Source organism: Polypterus senegalus, chromosome 4 (genome assembly GCF_016835505.1).
Source record: "Polypterus senegalus isolate Bchr_013 chromosome 4, ASM1683550v1, whole genome shotgun sequence".
Lineage (NCBI taxonomy): Eukaryota > Metazoa > Chordata > Cladistia > Polypteriformes > Polypteridae > Polypterus > Polypterus senegalus.
The window spans coordinates 86,051,985-86,073,485 of record NC_053157.1 but is presented as its reverse complement, the minus strand read 5'-3'; the positions used below and the strand labels follow the sequence as shown (position 1 = coordinate 86,073,485).

The following is a 21,501-nucleotide window of genomic DNA, read 5'->3' as shown; positions in this document are numbered from 1 at the left end:
TATATAATGTATGAAGCCTGGAGTCCAAATATCAAACACTTCCACAAAAGGTACACATATAATAGAACAAGAAGCGATTTAAGGTGGGACGGAATTACGAGTTTTTTCGTAGGCTCTGGTAATTCTAGTGTTAAGTGAGCAGGGACTAGTGGTCAGAAACATGTCTCAAGTTAGGTGTGACTCACTAGGATGTTGGAACCCCAGTTTAGGCAGGTAATATACTGATGATATTAGCAGTATGTATTCTTAAATACGCACAACAGCAGCAATAATGCCTCAGAATGTGTTTGTTTTGTAATGACATTGTAGTAGAAAATCAGAAATAAAAGCTACAAATCTCTTCGAATATAAAATGAATGAAACTGATCATCAATGTTCAATATATGGTTAGCAGCTTTATGAGATAATTTTTACATCTGTGCACAATAAAACACAAGCCTCCTTCACTTCTTCTTGTTGATGATTCAGTTCTGTCCACACAGAGAACCAGTGTAGGAGTCCATTATGTAACGGGCCAGCTATTTTTTTCCCAAAAACAAAATGCAGCCATTCACTCCCAGAACATGGCCAGAAAAACACCTGAAAGAGTAAGTTGGTGGTTACTTGGTTTTGTTCTCTCCTTTGCCCCAAATTTTTTGTTCTTTGCTCGAATCTTGAATAATAACTCCAGTGTGGAATTGGACTACACAAGCAACAAAAACAGCAAGATTATGCAAAGAAAACATCTTTTTACAAACTTGTCAGAAAAAGGAGTGCAACTCTCGTATCTCACAGTAATAAAAGTCTTTGTAATTGCTTGTTTCTCTAATATAAGAAGTCTTTGCCCAGCTGGGGTGCTTCAGTTTTTCAGATTTACAAAGAAGACAGCTTACCTTTCCCCTCCATGAGAGAAGCTCCAAATTTCCCTGATTCTGTTAAGCTGACTTACTTCTGAAGATTTACTCATGTTTTTGTCCTTTTAAGTTATGTTAGAAGACTCCACAATTCTTTCCACATCTCCGGAAAAAAAGTGTGCTTTAGAAAACGACTACTTTCCATTTTTATTTTTACAACGCAGAAGCCAGATTACTACAATACAAAAAAACAAAACAAAAAATAGAACAAAAAAACACACAAACTTGAGAGGATCAACATGTAACAAGAGGCCACTCTTCGGCACCACAACAGGTTTATAAAAAAGAACATAAAAAATAAAGACAAAATAAAGAATTTTTATTAGAACATATTCTTCTAGTCAATGCCTGCTCTTGTTTTCTTTACAATAACAATGGTGTTTTAAGTTTTATTTTTTGGAAAATATTGCATTTAAAATAGAAAGACAAACACCTAAATCATTTCTGCAATTGGGTAAAATGAACAAACACATACTCATTTTATTAATAATTTATTGCCAATAGGAAAGATTGAGCTATTCCATAAAAGACGAGCCTGTCATACATGTCCAGATACCTGAACACTCTTGTGTTGCAGTTGGCTTGATAGTGGGATCCATGTTTCAGAAGAACAAAAAAAATAATTATAATCATAATAATAAACTTTCAGCTTACAAAAATGCAGTCACTCTTTTAAGACATTTCCAACGTGTCAGCCCCTGACCTGTCCCACCCCAAAAAAATAACAAGTAGCAAAAGGTTACACACACCATATACAGCTTGATTTTGGTAAGTTTATGGAAATAATCTTGAAGAACTTCAGTGATGAAGATACAGTGAAATCCCATTAACTATTTGTCTCTGGGTGCTAATATAATAAATCACACCACTATTTTATTTAAAAAAAATATCTACAAAACCTATTTAAATCTTTAAATCAAAACTGTACATTGAAATTTACATAAAATTGAATGATGTGGAATTAAAAAAATTAGTCTCTGCATTAGAACTATATAAATACAGATATTTAATTGAATAGTCTTTTGTTGTGAATTATACACCTGTTTCTAACTTCCTTCAAAGTCTGCGCAGAAAGATACACACACGACCAATGGCACAGCCAGAGAAATTTGCTATTTTAAAGTTTCCAGTACTGCAGGAGACAGGACAAATGAAGGAGGCAAGATGACACTTCCCCACTATAGCCTTTCTTAACCAGAATGTGAAATCAGCTTATAAATAGTCTTTGAACGGGCAGGAATAATTTGTTGGGTGTATTAAGGACAAATGAGTGAATTCTGTTTAAGGGTCCAGGCACTTGAGTTTCAATATAGTGTCAGACTTCAGTATGTTGTTGGGGATCCAAAGAGGGAATGGTAACGTCATCAAAATGGCCTTCATCCCCACTTTCATAGTCACTCATCATGACTTCTGACTCCTCACAGCATGCCGATACATCAGAGCAGGAGGCTGTAGATGTATACAATGACATGGACATGTTATCTACATTAGGGGTGTCAAAGTCTCCACTGTACTCTAAAGTGTACGATGGGTATGTTCCTCTGTAATGATTTGTTCCAATGGATGTGCTTTGAGTTCCTGACAATTCAGTGGTGTAATGGGGATGTGCCAAGTACTTGCTAAAATTGTAATGCTGCCTGCTTTGTGAAGATGAACCCAGACTTCCTGCACTGGACAAGTCTCGAACCGGTGGGGCTGATTCAAACTGATCGTCATACTCTGGTAATGGCGGCAGTTCATCATGTGGAGGGAAGTCATCTGGCGGCGGTGGGAAGTCACTTTCAATGTCATAACCCCCTGGATAATAGTCTGTGTCGATGACATTAGGATCTGTATAAAGTGGGGCTGGTGCTTCAACGACTTCATACTGTGGAAATTCCTGGATACCAGGAAGCTGAACATTTGGCATCCAATCTGATGTGTCCCAGTGATACCCTGCAGAGAAATTACAAAAATAAGAACTTATAAAATAGGACAACAATTTTACAAGCAAACCAACACAGGGATCAAATGAAAAGACCTTTATTTGCAACTGGTGCATTATGCATTAAAACACAAAACTTGGCACATCATATTTTTTCCATTTTTAGGGACTTAGAGAACTATAGCCTGCATCAAGAGGTAGAAGACAGGAACCAAGTCAGGATGGGGTGTCAGTCAATGGTAGGGTTCATCCCATCAGGCCAGTTCAGAGTCACCATGTGATTCAAACCCAGTCTCATGGGCGCTAACTTATCACTATTCCATTCCGTCTACATTTATTGCAAATAAAACTGATTAATAATAAATAATGCTAGTATATCACAGGATACTGGGTTGTTATAAAATTGTAACTTTTTCCCAGTCAGTTTTGCTTTTTTTAGTGTTAATTAATGACAACATCCAGAAAGTCAGAAAAACAGCACAACATTCAAAAAGTTCACACTGTTGTCAATGAAAAAGGATGACTTTTCAGAATGTTGTTCCAGCTGGTACTGTAGAATTAGTTTCTGTTAAAATAAGTAAAGGTCTCTTCAAGAGGAAAACAGTAACAGAAGTGTCCACTGGTGTTTATTCATTAAGGGTATGCATTAATATGAATAGCACATAAATTCACTTCAATAAATTATGCATAGCATTTAGTGTGAGATGCAGGTGAAAGACAAGTAATTAGCTTTAAGCTTATGCACACACACAAAAAAATACTCATGCAAGAAAATTCACCTCTTTGATTCCTGAGGTCATGAGCCGCAAGAGACTCTTAAAGGCGGCAAAGAAAGGGAAGAAGAAAACATTGAGAGTCACAAAGATGTCTCAGCAGAAGAAAATGACACAAAGTCTTTTGTCATCAACTGGCTAGCTTATCATGTTTTAATATAAAACAAATTTCCTGATTTTTGAATAAGATTCTAACTCTAGAAGTTGGTATAAATGCCATTTAATTTAAGGAATGACATTGACAACCCAGTAAGTATAGGCTGTCACTCACCTGAGCATGTCAGACTCCACAAAAACAAGAGGTGACATTTAAATCAGCTTATTATTTTATGGATTATCATGTAAACAAATTGCTTTGGATTCTTTGCTATGCTTACTCAGAGATAACTACAAGTAAAATTCCATTACAGCGAATATCTTTACAACGAAATTTTCATTATAACAAAGTATTTTTATGGTCCCGGCAGCTTCTCCATATGACACAAGTCTATAGAAATCTCGTGACTATGAAGTACATTCAGCAGATACTTTCATTACAACAAAGTGCACAAAAGACCTTGAAATGCCTAAATGAATCATCCACAGAGCAGTTAGTTCTGTGGCCGCAGCTCAGTTGTGCACAACGATCCCCCAAACAGAAACATTGCAAATTTTTTTTTCTTTCTTTGAACTTTCCTCGTACTGTTTTTTTTTTTTGCTGTTTTCAACATTTGAAAAACATCCATTGGAATTTAACTCATTGTCACCCTCATATAGAAACGGCAGACATGAAAAAACGATAACAGTTCATATTAGAAAAAAAAAAAAACGTACATTTTTTGCAGCTCTCGATTGCGGCAAAAAGAAAAAAGATGTTGCCAGTGAATTCAGAATTTCACCATCGACACTAACAACTTTCTTGAAAGACAGAGCAAAAAAAAAGAACAATCTCGGGTTTCAAGCATATGTGAACTGCTGCATTTGAAGATGTCGAAAAAGCAGTTTTTATGTGGTTCAGTGATGCTTGTTCAAGAAACAGTCCTATTAATGCGGCACTCCTTCAAGAAAATGCGAGGTTTGTAAACTCTCTTGGGATCTCCCCCAACTAGATAGCACACCAAACAGAAAAGATCTTGATGAATGATGCAAGGTTAGGAGCACATAAATTGTAAATGCAGATAACAGGATTACTTGGTTACTAACCTGGCCACGACCCTGCCTGACTGCCGTGTCTGTGTACAGCAGAGTGGCAGATCACGCTACAATAAATAACTGTGCCGTTCCTGTTTCAAGCTGAATAAAGCTGGTTTTGCTAAAGTACTGAGACTAAGCCTCGTGTTTTGGGATGCAAGACAGGGACTTATAGTGCGACCCTGATCTTTTACAATTTGCTTCTGTGGTGCTTCACTGCACTGCTGTGAGCCTGCTATTTATTGCCCTGCCCCAGCAACAGACAAACAGTCTTCTACAGACGCTGCAATCACGCTTCGGGATGCACTTTGTGTCATTCCCGTTGGGTGGGGAGTGGGAGGGGGGTCTCAAAAGAGTTCAGAAACCTCACAATATGAAGAAGAAAAGGATGATTCGGCTCCTGATTGAAAACTGTGCTGCCCACAACATGCTTCCACATTTAGATAATGTTTGCTTTGAATTCCTCCCACCCAATTGCACAGCAGTGCTTCATGCATTGCATTTGGGCATCATTCGCACCTTGAATGTGTATTATCGCAAGGAAATGCTGAGAAAAATTCTCGTCAGCATAACTTGTAGGCAGTAGGAGATTAAAATTAACGTGAAAGACGCTATTGAAATAATTGCAAATGCCTGGACACAAGTTAAGGAAAGTACTATATTAACAAATACAGAATCTCATTACAACAAAATTTTCGTTACAACGAAATATGTTTTAGGTCTCTGGGAGTTCGTTGTAACGGAATTTTACCTGTATTTGAAATTACCTAACCTAAGGTCCAAATAGTTTAATTCAAGATTTTAAAAAGTGAAGCAAAATATGGCTTTAATACAAAATGCACACAACACATAGCTAATAAAATATAGTAGGCTTGATCCTGAAGATGTCTATACTTGCCATTCTTTTTTTTATAATATCTGCATCTAAAAAGTCATTTAAAGTAAAATAAGTCCTGAAAAATGTAACTTATACTATATAACTATAGTTTTTTTTATTGTTTTATCACAATACACAACTACACACAATCATAATGACAAACACACAATGTAATCAGATTAAAAGAATACCTTCTTTTTCCACCATGTCAACAACTGGATTGACAAGGTGTATTACAGTCACTACAGAAGCTTGTAAGAAGCAGAAAAGGAGCAAACAACATGATTAGTCCTGTATTTTTTAACACCTTATAAAAATGTTACTTTAAAGCAATACAATAATTGTGCAGTTTAATCTAAAACAGTGATTTTATTGGTGTGCTGGTTGAAAATACTTGCATTAGAAATGGCAAAAAAACAAAAAAAACAAAATGAGAAAATAAACAAAAACAAGCTTTAACAGCTACCACTTAATAGACATAAAACATGGATCTGGCCACACCACGACAAAGACACAAACGAAGGGATTTATTTTTTTCTTGTGGGAAAGTACTTATCATATCAGTATCAAGTCATAGCACTTATTACACAGTGTAACATTCATAACCAGCAAGGAAGAACCAAAAGACATTCTCATAGATAAAACCTCTGCCTCTGTTACTTTGGATAATTAAACTTGTCAGAAAAAAATAGAAACTACCTTAAATCACTAAAAGTTAAATACAGCTAAAGACAGATAAGTCCATTTGTATAATATTTTACCCTTAGCAACTCTCAGATATTCTAAGAGTTCTTCAGTGTTTCCTTTTATGATTTACTATTAAATATGGTGTAGTAAAAGTTATAAATCACCAATATTTATTATAAGAAAGCCTCTTTATCATTGCAATTCAGTGCTACTTTTGAACATTACAGTTCTGTAGGGCTGTGCAAAACAAATCCACACACTGTAAGCATCTGATTACCAAACCTAAATGGCTGCTTACACACCTGATGGGGCTTGGCTTTTCATGTCAACATCAAATATGTTTTGAGATGAGTTGTGAAAAAACAATAGGCTACAGTGAAATCGGACTGAATGAGACAACTAATTTGGAATGGTAGAGCGACCACTTGTAACAATTCGTCTCGAGCACTAGCCTGAGAGAAATGCTACCACTATTCTGACCTAGCTAAAGTCAGATGATAAAAGGATAGGCCAATATCACACCTTAATAAATTTCCCGTATCGCCTTTATTCTAATAAAGCAATCCCTCAATATCGATACATTTATAGGTCACTGCCCACCATATACCATATTTATACTTGCAGTTCATCAAATAAACAACAACTAGATAAATAATCCCTTACAAATGGATCGCCCGAACCTAAATAACCCTTAATTTGCAGCGCCACACATATACAAGTTATTATACATCAACAGTTTTTTTATCCTCCCAATTCCCGTTCCAGAGATAACGAAATAAGTCCGCAGATAGTCCACCGTAATATTCCCGCAACGGCCAGCGAGTTGATGAGGAGTCCTGAAAATAGCAGACTATATTACCAATCTCCTCTTCGTCATAAAGACATACAGTCAGACTTGCGCCATGATTAAAGTATAGTAAGTCCGTTTGGTAGCTCACCGCGTCCGTAGGTAATAGCGAACGATCGATTCCCAGGCGAAGACCATCCACCTTCCTACAGGACTAATAGGAGCTCCTAGGCTTATCTTATGGCCAGAGCAAAAGCTGATCTGCCTTTATCTGTTATCCGATGTTCTTCGTTTCCTCTCTTTCTCCCTTCTTCTCCTTTTCAAAGACGGCGCGCTTTATGCTAATGAATCCCGAACCAACCGGAAGTTCCACCTCTGGGGTACCGCTGTCAATCTCTGTCAGAAGCAATTCCCCCCCAACAACCGATCGACAGCAGAACACATTATCTTTATGTGGCAGCGCTACATAGATCCCCACCCCCAGTCGGCGGCACGGCGGGTCCAAAGTAGGGCTTGATATTGGCCACATGTATTGTTTCCACTATGGCATCTACACCACTACCCCTTTGTATGCGGAAATTAACCGGTCCTAATCGCTTTATTATTCTTACTGGACCCCCCACTTGGGCGCTAGTTTAGCAGCAAATCTGTTGACAGCACTGGAGAGTGGGTGTGTCCTAACCCAAACCAAGTCCCCGACAGCAAAGGGTACCGCCGTCGTGCATTATAATACTTAGCCTGTCTGGATGTAGCACTCACTAACCTCCGTTGTACTTGCTGCTTTAATTTTTCGAGGATCTGTATTGTATTATATATCTTTGAATCTGGGAGAGGTGCTGGGGTGATAAGACGATCCAGGGGACTTTTGAGTTGTCGTCCGATAGCCACCCGAGCAGGGGTTTCACCAGTGGCCTCATGCACCGCTGTGTTGATAGCAAATCGGAGCTCCGGCAGCCACTTATCCCAATCTTGGTGTCGTTCACCCACATAGGAGGCTACCATAGTCTTCAAAGTCCTATTCACTCTTTCAGTTAAATTTGTCTGCGGATGGTAAGCCGTGGTAAGTTTCTGTTTGATACCCCACGCTGTATATAGTTCCTGAAGCATAGAGCTAGTAAATTGCGGGCCCCTGTCAGACACAATATACTTTGGGACCCCCCAGCGGTGAAAATCTCATCTTTGAGCGTAGAACAGATCTTTGGAACCTTGGCGTCCCGGAGAGCAAAGAGTTCTACCCATTTTGAAAAATAGTCCACTACCACCATTAGCACTGTCTTTTGGGCTTTGGATGAAGGTAAAGGCCCCATTAAATCAACTCCCAGCATTTCGCCGGGTTCAGATGTAATCGTGGATTGGAGAAATCCTACTGGCTTACCAGGGGGGTTCTTCAATTGTTGACAGATTTTACATGATTTCACATGGCTCCAAACGTCCCTTCAATGGTGGGCCACCATGCTACTTCCAGAATCTTCATCAAAGTCTTCATTCGCCCAAGATGCCCACCAAAAGGACTGTCGTGGTAATAATTAAGGAAGTTGGGTACATATTCTTCCGGGACCACTAACTGGCATTTGGATCCTCCAAGACTGGCGGCACCACCGGAAAAGGACACCCTGGATGTCCTTGAAATGTATGCGATCCCGTCCCATCTCATTAGAATCTTCGCCAACCTTCTGGCACACAGGACAGTTGGTTTGTGCTCGAGCTAGGTCCTGCATACTTAAAGGTAGATCTGTCCATTGAGTATGAGTAGTTACCATACATATATCTCCAGACATCCAATAACTCCGGGACAGCGCATCCGGGACAATGTTATTGCAGCCCTTCTGATAAAATACCTTGAAATTGAAAGCTTGAGGCGCAAAACCCATCTGGTCAGTCGAGATGACGTCTTCGGTTGATTAAAAGCCCAAGTCAGTGCATTATGATCTGTGAAGACCTCGAATTCCACCCCTTCTAGGAAGTGGCGTCATTTTTCCACGCCCAGACTACCGCCAAACATTCTTTTTCCGAGGTGGAGTAATTTAGCTCAGCCCCATGCAGAGCCCTTGATGCATAAGCAATTACTCTCTCATCCCCCTCGCTTGTTTGAGTCAGGACCGCTCCAAGCCCGATGTTGCTGGCATCTGTATGAACTTGAAATGTGAGTTGTACATCAGGTTGAGCCAGGATGGGTGGAGATTGGAGGGCCCCCTTTAATTGTTCCACTGCATCCTGACATTGCGCTGTCCATTCCCATGGAACATCCTTCTTCTGCAAGTGACGCAAGGGTGCAGCGATGTCAGCCAATCGAGGGATAAATTTGTGGTACCATCCTACAAGACCAAGAAACCTCTGTAGACTTTTAATATCAGTGGGGGTAGGATAGTTCTGAATTGCTGCCACCTTTTCAGGGTCTACTTCAACCCCTTTTCCTGATACCACATGGCCCAAAATTTAATCTGGGGTTGAAGGAAATAACACTTCTCCACATTTAGTGTCAGATGTGCCTGTTGCAACCTCTGGAAGACCACTTCTAGATGTTGCAGATGTGGTTGCAGTGCTGGGGAGAACACCACTATATCATCAATATATACATAGCAGATTTTCCCAATTAACCCCTTGAGAACTTGCTCCATCAGACGCTGGAAACTAGCCCCAGCATTCTTCAGCCCGAATGGCATGGCTCTGAATTGGAATAATCCCTCGGGGGTAATTACTGCTGTCTTTGGTTTGCTATATTCTTCCATCTGCACCTGCCAATATCCACAGCGGAGGTCCAAGGTGCTAAAGATGTTTGCCCCATGCAGACTTTCCAAGATTTCTTGAACTAGGGGCATTGGATAAGCATCATGATGGGTTTTTGCATTTAATCCCCTGTAGTCAACACAGAACCGATATGACCCATCCCGTTTTTTGATAAGGACTACAGGAGAGGCCCATGGTGAAGTTGATGGTTCTAGGACGCCATCCTGCAACATCTTGTCCAGATGTGCTCTTATAATTTCCCTCTTCTGGGGGGATACTCTGTATGCCCGATGACGCACTGGGATCTCATCTTTAGTCCTTATAATATGAGTTATTTATGCGTCAAACCGAGTTTTTGTCCACACCTCTGACGATCGACATAATAGAGGCTGCACCTCCATAGGTTGTTCCAGAACGCTTGCCAGTGAGTTGGTCTTGGAGGTCATTACCTCAGCAGCATAAAATTGAGACTGAACCATCCCAACTCTTGCGAGCCTTGGATAAGAAAGGCCTCATTTCACCACTATCTATTGAGTAGCTCCTCAAATGCAGATGTACAGACATCCGGATGGAGGTAGTAAAATCCAAACCAAGGAGCAATGGAATGGACAAGTGCTTGTCCTCCAGAACATAGGCTTCAGCCTGCCAGAGGTCAAATCTATTTGGAACGGTAATGAAACCCTACCCACGGCCACATGCTTGGTGCCATCAGCCAAAATAAATTTGACAGAGGTGGCGTTTCGAGGTTTTCCCAGGTAGTGCCATTCTTTTCCACAAGCTTTTCTTCATTAAAGTGAAGTGGCTCCCGTATCCACGACTGCATCTATGTGTAATCCCGCACCTGAGTCGAGACCACCAGAAGAGAAGTCTGTACTTGGACCACTGAGACCCCACTTCAGTAAGGCTGTTTCGTTTTTTAGGTGCTTTGGTGGACTGAACTTCCTTTTTTGTAGTCTGCACTTTATTCCAGTATTCTTTGGAAGCAGCCCAGTCTCGTTCCACAAGAGAACCCACCTTCACCAGCTGTTCCACCGAGGTCACTACTCCCTCAATCCTCCAGCCAAGCGTGGATTACATGCGCTTAATATACGGCATACCAGCTCTTCCTCTGCCATGTCAGGTTGCCACTTCAGACACAGAGCCCGATAATCGTAAGCAAAATCTCTAATGGACTGTGTAGGGGCTTGTACCATCGACCGGAGACGTTCTTCAAGTTCCATCTTATATCCGGAAGGCAGGAAAGCATTAAGGAATTCCTGTTTAAAAGAAATCCAGTCAGTAATTTTGTGTCGGGCAGCCTGCCACCAGCTTCTACCTGGACCTTGTAAAGAGGTGTTTATCACCCCATAAGCTCTTCATTGCCCAGCGTGTAGCAGCCACAAAAGCTTCCCCGCTCCAAAAGTCAATTACATCTTCTGAAGTATAATCCGTTTTAAACTTGGGAAATTCCAAGCGGCGCGCACATGCGAAGCGCATGAGACTGATAAACGCGCGATGCTCCCCCCGGCGTTGACTGAGCAGCCGGCATTTTAATCGCGGAAATACTTTTCCGAATCTCCTTACGCAGTTCATCCTTCCACTGGCGATCTGCCGCTGTAAACACTGCACAATCTCTCGCTCCATAGCCGCTAGCTGGGCAGTGAAGTTGTCTTTAAGCTCTGAGATCGCTGTATCCACATAAACGCGGAGCCCCTCTTCCCGAGATATTGTACTTTCTGCCACAGAGGTTATTCTTTCGTCCAGAGCATCAAGACGTTCGGAAACCGCCGCGAGTAACAGCGGGTTTCCATCGACGTCCTCCTCGTCCGGTGTAGGTGGATCTTCCAGATACATGGACTGTAACAGACTAGATAGATCATGGGATCCTGCAGGAGTCCTGACGGTGACGTGGCGGCTTCGGCTACGGATCCCCACAGCGATACATTCGGACTGGCATCCTCCTGCTCTAGCGGCATCGAAGACACACTCATAGTGACTCTGAGTAAATTTAGACAAAATACGGGGAATATAAAGTCGTATATGATCCTAATCCTCAGAGAGGGCACCAACTGTAACAATTCGTCTCGAGCACTAGCCTGAGAGAAATGCTACCACTATTCTGACCTAGCTAAAGTCAGATGATAAAAGGATAGGCCAATATCACACCTTAATAAATTTCCGTATCGCCTTTATTCTAATAAAGCAATCCCTCAATATCGATACATTTATAGGTCACTGCCCACCATATACCATATTTATACTTGCAGTTCATCAAATAAACAACAACTAGATAAATAATCCCTTACAAATGGATCGCCCCGCCCGAACCTAAATAACCCTTAATTTGCAGCGCCACACATATACAAGTTATTATACATCAACAGTTTTTTTATCCTCCCAATTCCCGTTCCAGAGATAACGAAATAAGTCCGCAGATAGTCCACCGTAATATTCCCGCAACGGCCAGCGAGTTGATGAGGAGTCCTGAAAATAGCAGACTATATTACCAATCTCCTCTTCGTCATGAAAGACATACAGTCAGACTTGCGCCATGATTAAAGTATAGTAAGTCCGTTTCGGTAGCTCACCAGCGTCCGTAGGTAATAGCGAACGATCGATTCCCAGGCGAAGACCATCCACCTTCCTACAGGACTAATAGGAGCTCCTAGGCTTATCTCATGGCCAGAGCAAAAGCTGATCTGCCTTTATCTGTTATCCGATGTTCTTCGTTTCCTCTCTTTCTCCCTTCTTCTCCTTTTCAAAGACGGCGCGCTTTATGCTAATGAATCCCGAACCAACCGGAAGTTCCACCTCTGGGGTACCGCTGTCAATCTCTGTCAGAAGCAATTCCCCCCCAACAACCGATCGACAGCAGAACACATTATCTTTATGTGGCAGCTACATAGATCCCCACCCCCAGTCGGCGGCACGGCGGGTCCAAAGTAGGGCTTGATATTGGCCACATGTATTGTTTCCACTATGGCATCTACACCACTACCCCTTTGTATGCGGAAATTAACCGGTCCTAATCGTTTTATTATTCTTACTGGACCCCCCCACTTGGGCGCTAGTTTAGCAGCAAATCTGTTGACAGCACTGGAGAGTGGGTGTGTCCTAACCCAAACCAAGTCCCCGACAGCAAAGGGTACCGCTCGCCGTCGTGCATTATAATACTTAGCCTGTCTGGATGTAGCACTCACTAACCTCCGTTGTACTTGCTGCTTTAATTTTTCGAGGATCTGTATTGTATTATATATCTTTGAATCTGGGAGAGGTGCTGGGGTGATAAGACGATCCAGGGACTTTTGAGTTGTCGTCCGATAGCCACCCGAGCAGGGGTTTCACCAGTGGCCTCATGCACCGCTGTGTTGATAGCAAATCGGAGCTCCGCAGCCACTTATCCCAATCTTGGTGTCGTTCACCCACATAGGAGGCTACCATAGTCTTCAAAGTCCTATTCACTCTTTCAGTTAAATTCTCTGCGGATGGTAAGCCGTGGTAAGTTTCTGTTTGATACCCCACGCTGTATATAGTTCCTGAAGCATAGAGCTAGTAAATTGCGGGCCCCTGTCAGACACAATATACTTTGGGACCCCCCAGCGGGTGAAAATCTCATCTTTGAGCGTAGAACAGATCTTTGGAACCTTGGCGTCCCGGAGAGCAAAGAGTTCTACCCATTTTGAAAAATAGTCCACTACCACCATTAGCACTGTCTTTTGGGCTTTGGATGAAGGTAAAGGCCCCATTAAATCAACTCCCAGCATTTCGCCGGTTCAGATGTAATCGTGGATTGGAGAAATCCTACTGGCTTACCAGGGGTTCTTCAATTGTTGACAGATTTTACATGATTTCACATGGCTCCAAACGTCCCTTGAATGGTGGGCCACCATGCTACTTCCAGAATCTTCATCAAAGTCTTCATTCGCCCAAGATGCCCACCAAAAGGACTGTCGTGGTAATAATTAAGGAAGTTGGGTACATATTCTTCCGGGACCACTAACTGGCATTTGGATCCTCCAAGACTGGCGGCACCACCGGAAAAGGACACCCTGGATGTCCTTGAAATGTATGCGATCCGTCCCATCTCATTAGAATCTTGCCAACCTTCTGGCACACAGGACAGTTGGTTTGTGCTCGAGCTAGGTCCTGCATACTTAAAGGTAGATCTGTCCATTGAGTATGAGTAGTTACCATACATATATCTCCAGACATCCAATAACTCGGGACAGCGCATCCGGGACAATGTTATTGCAGCCCTTCTGATAAAATACCTTGAAATTGAAAGCTTGAGGCGCAAAACCCATCTGGTCAGTCGAGATGACGTCTTCGGTTGATTAAAAGCCCAAGTCAGTGCATTATGATCTGTGAAGACCTCGAATTCCACCCCTTCTAGGAAGTGCGCCATTTTTCCACGCCCAGACTACCGCCAAACATTCTTTTTCCGAGGTGGAGTAATTTAGCTCAGCCCCATGCAGAGCCCTTGATGCATAAGCAATTACTCTCTCATCCCTCGCTTGTTTGAGTCAGGACCGCTCCAAGCCCGATGTTGCTGGCATCTGTATGAACTTGAAATGTGAGTTGTACATCAGGTTGAGCCAGGATGGGTGGAGATTGGAGGGCCCCCTTTAATTGTTCCACTGCATCCTGACATTGCTGTCCATTCCCATGGAACATCCTTCTTCTGCAAGTGACGCAAGGGTGCAGCGATGTCAGCCAATCGAGGGATAAATTTGTGGTACCATCCTACAAGACCAAGAAACCTCTGTAGACTTTTAATATCAGTGGGGTAGGATAGTTCTGAATTGCTGCCACCTTTTCAGGGTCTACTTCAACCCCTTTTCCTGATACCACATGGCCCAAAAATTTAATCTGGGGTTGAAGGAAATAACACTTCTCCACATTTAGTGTCAGATGTGCCTGTTGCAACCTCTGGAAGACCACTTCTAGATGTTGCAGATGTGGTTGCAGTGCTGGGGAGAACACCACTATATCATCAATATATACATAGCAGATTTTCCCAATTAACCCCTTGAGAACTTGCTCCATCAGACGCTGGAAACTAGCCCCAGCATTCTTCAGCCCGAATGGCATGGCTCTGAATTGGAATAATCCCTCGGGGGTAATTACTGCTGTCTTTGGTTTGCTATATTCTTCCATCTGCACCTGCCAATATCCACAGCGGAGGTCCAAGGTGCTAAAGATGTTTGCCCCATGCAGACTTTCCAAGATTTCTTGAACTAGGGGCATTGGATAAGCATCATGATGGGTTTTTGCATTTAATCCCCTGTAGTCAACACAGAACCGATATGACCCATCCCGTTTTTTGATAAGGACTACAGGAGAGGCCCATGGTGAAGTTGATGGTTCTAGGACGCCATCCTGCAACATCTTGTCCAGATGTGCTCTTATAATTTCCCTCTTCTGGGGGGATACTCTGTATGCCCGATGACGCACTGGGATCTCATCTTTAGTCCTTATAATATGAGTTATTATGCGCGTCAAACCGAGTTTTTTTGTCCACACCTCTGACGATCGACATAATAGAGGCTGCACCTCCATAGGTTGTTCCAGAACGCTTGCCAGTGAGTTGGTCTTGGAGGTCATTACCTCAGCAGCATAAAATTGAGACTGAACCATCCCAACTCTTGCGAGCCTTGGATAAGAAAGGCCTCATTTCACCACTATCTATTGAGTAGCTCCTCAAATGCAGATGTACAGACATCCGGATGGAGGTAGTAAAATCCAAACCAAGGAGCAATGGAATGGACAAGTGCTTGTCCTCCAGAACATAGGCTTCAGCCTGCCAGAGGGTCAAATCTATTTGGAACGGTAATGAAACCCTACCCACGGCCACATGCTTGGTGCCATCAGCCAAAATAAATTTGACAGAGGTGGCCGTTTCGAGGTTTTCCCAGGTAGTGCCATTCTTTTCCACAAGCTTTTCTTCATTAAAGTGAAGTGGCTCCCGTATCCACGACTGCATCTATGTGTAATCCCGCACCTGAGTCGAGACCACCAGAAGAGAAGTCTGTACTTGGACCACTGAGACCCCACTTCAGTAAGGCTGTTTCGTTTTTTAGGTGCTTTGGTGGACTGAACTTCCTTTTTTGTAGTCTGCACTTTATTCCAGTATTCTTTGGAAGCAGCCCAGTCTCGTTCCACAAGAGAACCCACCTTCACCAGCTGTTCCACCGAGGTCACTACTCCCTCAATCCTCCAGCCAAGCGTGGATTACATGCGTTAATATACGGCATACCAGCTCTTCCTCTGCCATGTCAGGTTGCCACTTCAGACACAGAGCCCGATAATCGTAAGCAAAATCTCTAATGGACTGTGTAGGGGCTTGTACCATCGACCGGAGACGTTCTTCAAGTTCCATCTTATATCCGGAAGGCAGGAAAGCATTAAGGAATTCCTGTTTAAAAGAAATCCAGTCAGTAATTTTGTGTCGGGCAGCCTGCCACCAGCTTCTACCTGGACCTTGTAAAGAGGTGTTTATCACCCCCATAAGCTCTTCATTGCCCAGCGGTGTAGCAGCCACAAAAGCTTCCCGCGCTCCAAAAAGTCAATTACATCTTCTGAAGTATAATCCGTTTTAAACTTGGGAAATTCCAAGCGGCGCGCACATGCGGAAGCGCATGAGACTGATAAACGCGCGATGCTCCCCCCGGCGTTGACTGAGCAGCCGGCATTTTAATCGCGGAAATACTTTTCCGAATCTCCTTACGCAGTTCATCCTTCCACTGGCGATCTCGCCGCTGTAAACACTGCACAATCTCTCGCTCCATAGCCGCTAGCTGGGCAGTGAAGTTGTCTTTAAGCTCTGAGATCGCTGTATCCACATAAACGCGGAGCCCCTCTTCCCGAGATATTGTACTTTCTGCCACAGAGGTTATTCTTTCGTCCAGAGCATCAAGGCGTCCGGAAACCGCCGCGAGTAACAGCGGGTTTCCATCGACGTCCTCCTCGTCCGGTGTAGGTGGATCTTCCAGATACATGGACTGTAACAGACTAGATAGATCATGGGATCCTGCAGGAGTCCTGAAGGTGACGTGGCGGCTTCGGGCTACGGATCCCCCCACAGCGATACATTCGGACTGGCATCCTCCTGCTCTAGCGGCATCGAAGACACACTCATAGTGACTCTGAGTAAATTTAGACAAAATACGGGGAATATAAAGTCGTATATGATCCTAATCCTCAGAGAGGGCACCAACTGTAACAATTCGTCTCGAGCACTAGCCTGAGAGAAATGCTACCACTATTCTGACCTAGCTAAAGTCAGATGATAAAAGGATAGGCCAATATCACACCTTAATAAATTTCCGTATCGCCTTTATTCTAATAAAGCAATCCCTCAATATCGATACATTTATAGGTCACTGCCCACCATATACCATATTTATACTTGCAGTTCATCAAATAAACAACAACTAGATAAATAATCCCTTACAAATGGATCGCCCCCAACCTAAATAACCCTTAATTTGCAGCGCCACACATATACAAGTTATTATACATCAACAGTTTTTTTTATCCTCCCAATTCCCGTTCCAGAGATAACGAAATAAGTCCGCAGATAGTCCACCGTAATATTCCATAGCGCCAGCGAGTTGATGAGGAGTCCTGAAAATAGCAGACTATATTACCAATCTCCTCTTCGTCATGAAAGACATACAGTCAGACTTGCGCCATGATTAAAGTATAGTAAGTCCGTTTCGGTAGCTCACCCGCGTCCGTAGGTAATAGCGGAACGATCGATTCCCAGGCGAAGACCATCCACCTTCCTACAGGACTAATAGGAGCTCCTAGGCTTATCTCATGGCCAGAGCAAAAGCTGATCTGCCTTTATCTGTTATCCGATGTTCTTCGTTTCCTCTCTTTCTCCCTTCTCTCCTTTCAAAGACGGCGCGCTTTATGCTAATGAATCCCGAACCAAACCGGAAGTTCCACCTCTGGGGTACCGCTGTCAATCTCTGTCAGAAGCAATTCCCCAACAACCGATCGACAGCAGAACACATTATCTTTATGTGGCAGCGCTACACACTTGCTAATTAGGGTTCTTGAGACATCTCAGTGGTGCCAAGTATGGTAACACATTGGGTTTTATAGTGAGATTTAAGAGACAGATTTTTTTTTTCCTTGACATGAGTTTGCTGTATTGATGCAACATGTTATTGGAGAGTACTGTTACCTTCCAAGTGTCAACTTTTCAACTATATTTAGCTCAGTATGGATGTTAAATATCGGACATTGAGTCCAAGGATGATAAATGTATGACTCTAAACAAAGTATATCACAAGTATACTGCCAGTATAGGGCAAGGTGGGTCCCCCGTCACTCTTTTTTTTTTTTTTTACACTTTTGCCTGTTTTTGTGCTGGTGTTTTTTTCGTTTGATCTGCTGTCTACTTTGATTTACATTTTGGATCTTAGACTTTGCTAATAACTACCCTTTATATTTTACTACATCATGCCCCTCATTGTTGTTCCAATCTGCACATTAGCTGCTTACTGCCCAAAGCCTTTATTGGTGGAGGGTTGCCTTGCTATTCTGTGACTTGGCTTTTCCTTTGATAATGCAAGACTGAAGGGATGCTCTATGTGGGATTCTGCATCTAAAGGTGAAACTGGTTGAATACTTGAGTTATACAATATTAAAACTATTTACCCAGCAGTCTTAACCTTTTAAACCTTCAACCCTGTTAACCAAAAGCAGCACTTGGCTCTCAAGTTTTCCTGGCTTGTGGAAACTGACACAGTGAGTTCATGTTTACTATTTTAGCAAACACAAAAGGTTGGCCTTGCAGAAGTTGAAAGGACTGTTGAGTCCTGTCCACCTTCTTATACTTTTCTCAGATATTTTTTTACTATCATCAAACAAACATCTAGTCAAAGGTGGATCACATTAACTTTGTGTAAAGTTTTGAGATGGACTAAGTGTAAGGAACACATCGTCTGTCAATATACTACCATCACTTTTAAAACACTGCTACTGACTTGCACAACTGTGCATTTCAAACTCCAAATTACATGTCATCTTTGCTTGCCTTATACAACTTTGACAGAGGTGGAATGGTGGCTCTGAGGCTAGGGATCTGCACTGGCAATCGGAAGGTTGCCGGTTTGAATCCCATAAATGCCAAAAGGGACTCTGCTCTGTTGGGCCCTTGAGCAAGGGCCTTAACCTGCAATTGCTGAGTGCTTTGAGTAGTGAGAAAAGCGCTATATAAATGCAAAGAGTTATTATTATTATTACTGTGAAGAATTAGAAGTTTAATATTTATGATCTGACAAATACTGAATCATGATTTAAGCACTCCAGGTGCTGGAAGGCCACAGTAGCAGCAGGGTTTGGCTTTAGCTAGGATAAGAAGTCAGTTCTTGTGTTTTATTGAACATGTCATTTAATTAGGTGCTCTGTTTTGTATATGCCTATTATTTTCTTAGAGAGAAGATGCCAAATGCTTCCACAGTAGTGGATGATAACCTCTCAACACATTATTATTTTTTTAAAAAAGCATTAAAATATGGCTGCTCAGTCTGGCAATGGCTAATGCCACTACTTCAGGGATTTAGGGTTCAGTTTGTACACCCAAGAGTTGTCCATTTAAGAATTTTCTTATTCTCCACATGACTGCTTGGGTTTTGTGTCAGGTACTCTATAGTTTTCCTTCCACGTGTCCAAAGATGTGTAGCTTAGGTAAATTCACAATTCAAAATTTGCACATGACCGTGTGTGTATTTTTGTGTGTGAATGGGCCCTGCAACGCACTGGTGCTTTGTCTAGGGCTGTTTCTTGATTTTTGTGCAATGCTGCTGAGATAGGCTCCATCCCCCATAACATTAAGTGAGTATGAGGTATATCATTAATTATGAACAGGCATGGGATGCATGTTGATTAAGAAAATGTAATAATAAAGAATGTAAAATTCTTAACAAACAAAGGATTGTTAATCTCTGGGATGGGTAGTTGACTTAACGACAAGGATATACAAAACATTAAGGAACTGTCTGGAGTGAAAATATACATGCACTGTAGACCATAATGTAGACCAGCATTACTCATTCCACTCATTATACAGTACAGTTTTGACAATCCACTCTGAAGAATGCTATATAAAATTAAAACTGGTGGACAAGTTTTCATTTTTGACACCAATCCAACATTTTTAGAAAACAGTGAACAGCCGAAAACAAAAACAGCAATGCATGGAACTATAACTTTTCAGATTGGATTTTGAATGTGAGCTGCTTTTGAAAGCTTTTTTTGCAACTCTTTGGAAACATACACTTCCCACCTGTTTTTACAACAATGTTTATGCAATGTTTGTCTGCTTTGAAAATCAAGATGACTTACAGTACAGTAACAAATCAGATCAGGAAAGTGAGGTGGTATACTGTGGCCAGACAGTAAAGCCCAATTGCTACTTATTTTCTGATGGAAATGACACACTTCATGCACATATTTTTTGGTGAAAGTATTGCAGAGGTACAGTGACATAAGTAATTGAACATCCTCATTGACATTCTGAAACTGTCAAAAGTTAGTTTTGAATAAAAACCCTACACTTCTCTGTCCCACCTGTCCTGGCCCATCACTTGTCCCCATGGTTTACATGTATCTACACTAGTTACAAATACACTCTGAACAACTACAATCTGTTGTTTTCCATATCTCATCCTTGCCATCACAAGTTCACATATTTGTCAGTTGCTCTACACTGAAATCAACTTTAACCCTTTAACCGCCAACTCCCTAAATATTCCCCACGCCAGGCGAAATCTGAACAATTTTTGTTTTTTTGCTTTTTTACATTTATTCAAGCAGTATTTACCACTAAATGTTGTGCAAGTTCTAGAAATGGGCAAGCGCTTAATAAACACAAAAATGTACATTTTCTCAGGTAGCTTGAACAAGCGGTTACGGTTTGGATCTTTCTTATCTGGCTCACTGCTGTTGTCATTCAAATGAAAGAATTTCAGCAGCAAAAGAATCGGTTACGTTTCATGATAGCTGCAAAAATAGGTGTTGCATACATAGGATCTGTAGACCAGTACATCTCAATATCTGGTTTTCTGATTATTCCCATCAACATCAAAATCGCAATGAATTTTTTTCTTTCGTTTTCATCAGTGTCTACCCAAGCATGAAAACGGGAATGTAGAGGTAAATTGGGATTTTTCACAATAAACTGTGCTGCATACAGATTTGTTTGATGAACAAAATGTCTGATCAAGTCAGGTGACACAATCAGCTCATAAAACTGCTCAGCAGTGTAATTGTTTACATCAACAGTAAATCCACACGTTGCCTAAAACGGATACACCCACTCATCGCCATCATCCGATGCGTCGTCATTCACAGTATCTTGCAGCGCACGTTGCTGATCATCATTGTCGCTAAAATCTTCTTCAGAACTGCTAAAATCGTGATCAGAATTATTGTCCAAAATCGCCTGCAAAACCTCACTTGAAGTCAGTTTACATTTCGCCATATTCACAACTTTCACGTACGAATCACAAAATAAACAATGGTTATCACGTGACCAGCAAAGAAAAATTTTCCGGCCAATACAACCACAGAGTTGTCGAAATACAATGTAGTAATAATACCCACACCAAACCATCAGTTATACTACGCGGCAGGCATTCACATAACCATAGGCAAGTGTGCCGGATAAT

The 21,501-nt window shown here is 41.9% G+C and overlaps 1 protein-coding gene across 5 annotated transcripts in view; it reads right to left on the bottom strand.

The window, feature by feature from the left end:
• Window positions 1–1,191: 1,191 nt before the first annotated feature.
• Window positions 1,192–21,501, bottom strand: part of fat1a (FAT atypical cadherin 1a) — a 194,763-nt gene continuing 174,453 nt past the window's right edge. For 2 of the 5 annotated variants that reach the window (XM_039750959.1, XM_039750958.1), the window contains exons 27-28: window positions 3,597–3,632; window positions 1,192–2,828 (exon numbers count right to left, since the gene is read on the bottom strand). In XM_039750959.1, the coding sequence (XP_039606893.1) occupies window positions 2,209–2,828; window positions 3,597–3,632 (656 nt within the window). In that variant the 3' untranslated portion in view covers window positions 1,192–2,208. Of the gene's footprint in view, window positions 2,829–3,596; window positions 3,633–5,828; window positions 5,889–21,501 lie in introns of those variants that run through there. The other 3 variants (XM_039750961.1, XR_005633345.1, XM_039750960.1) reach the window with 3 other exon arrangements.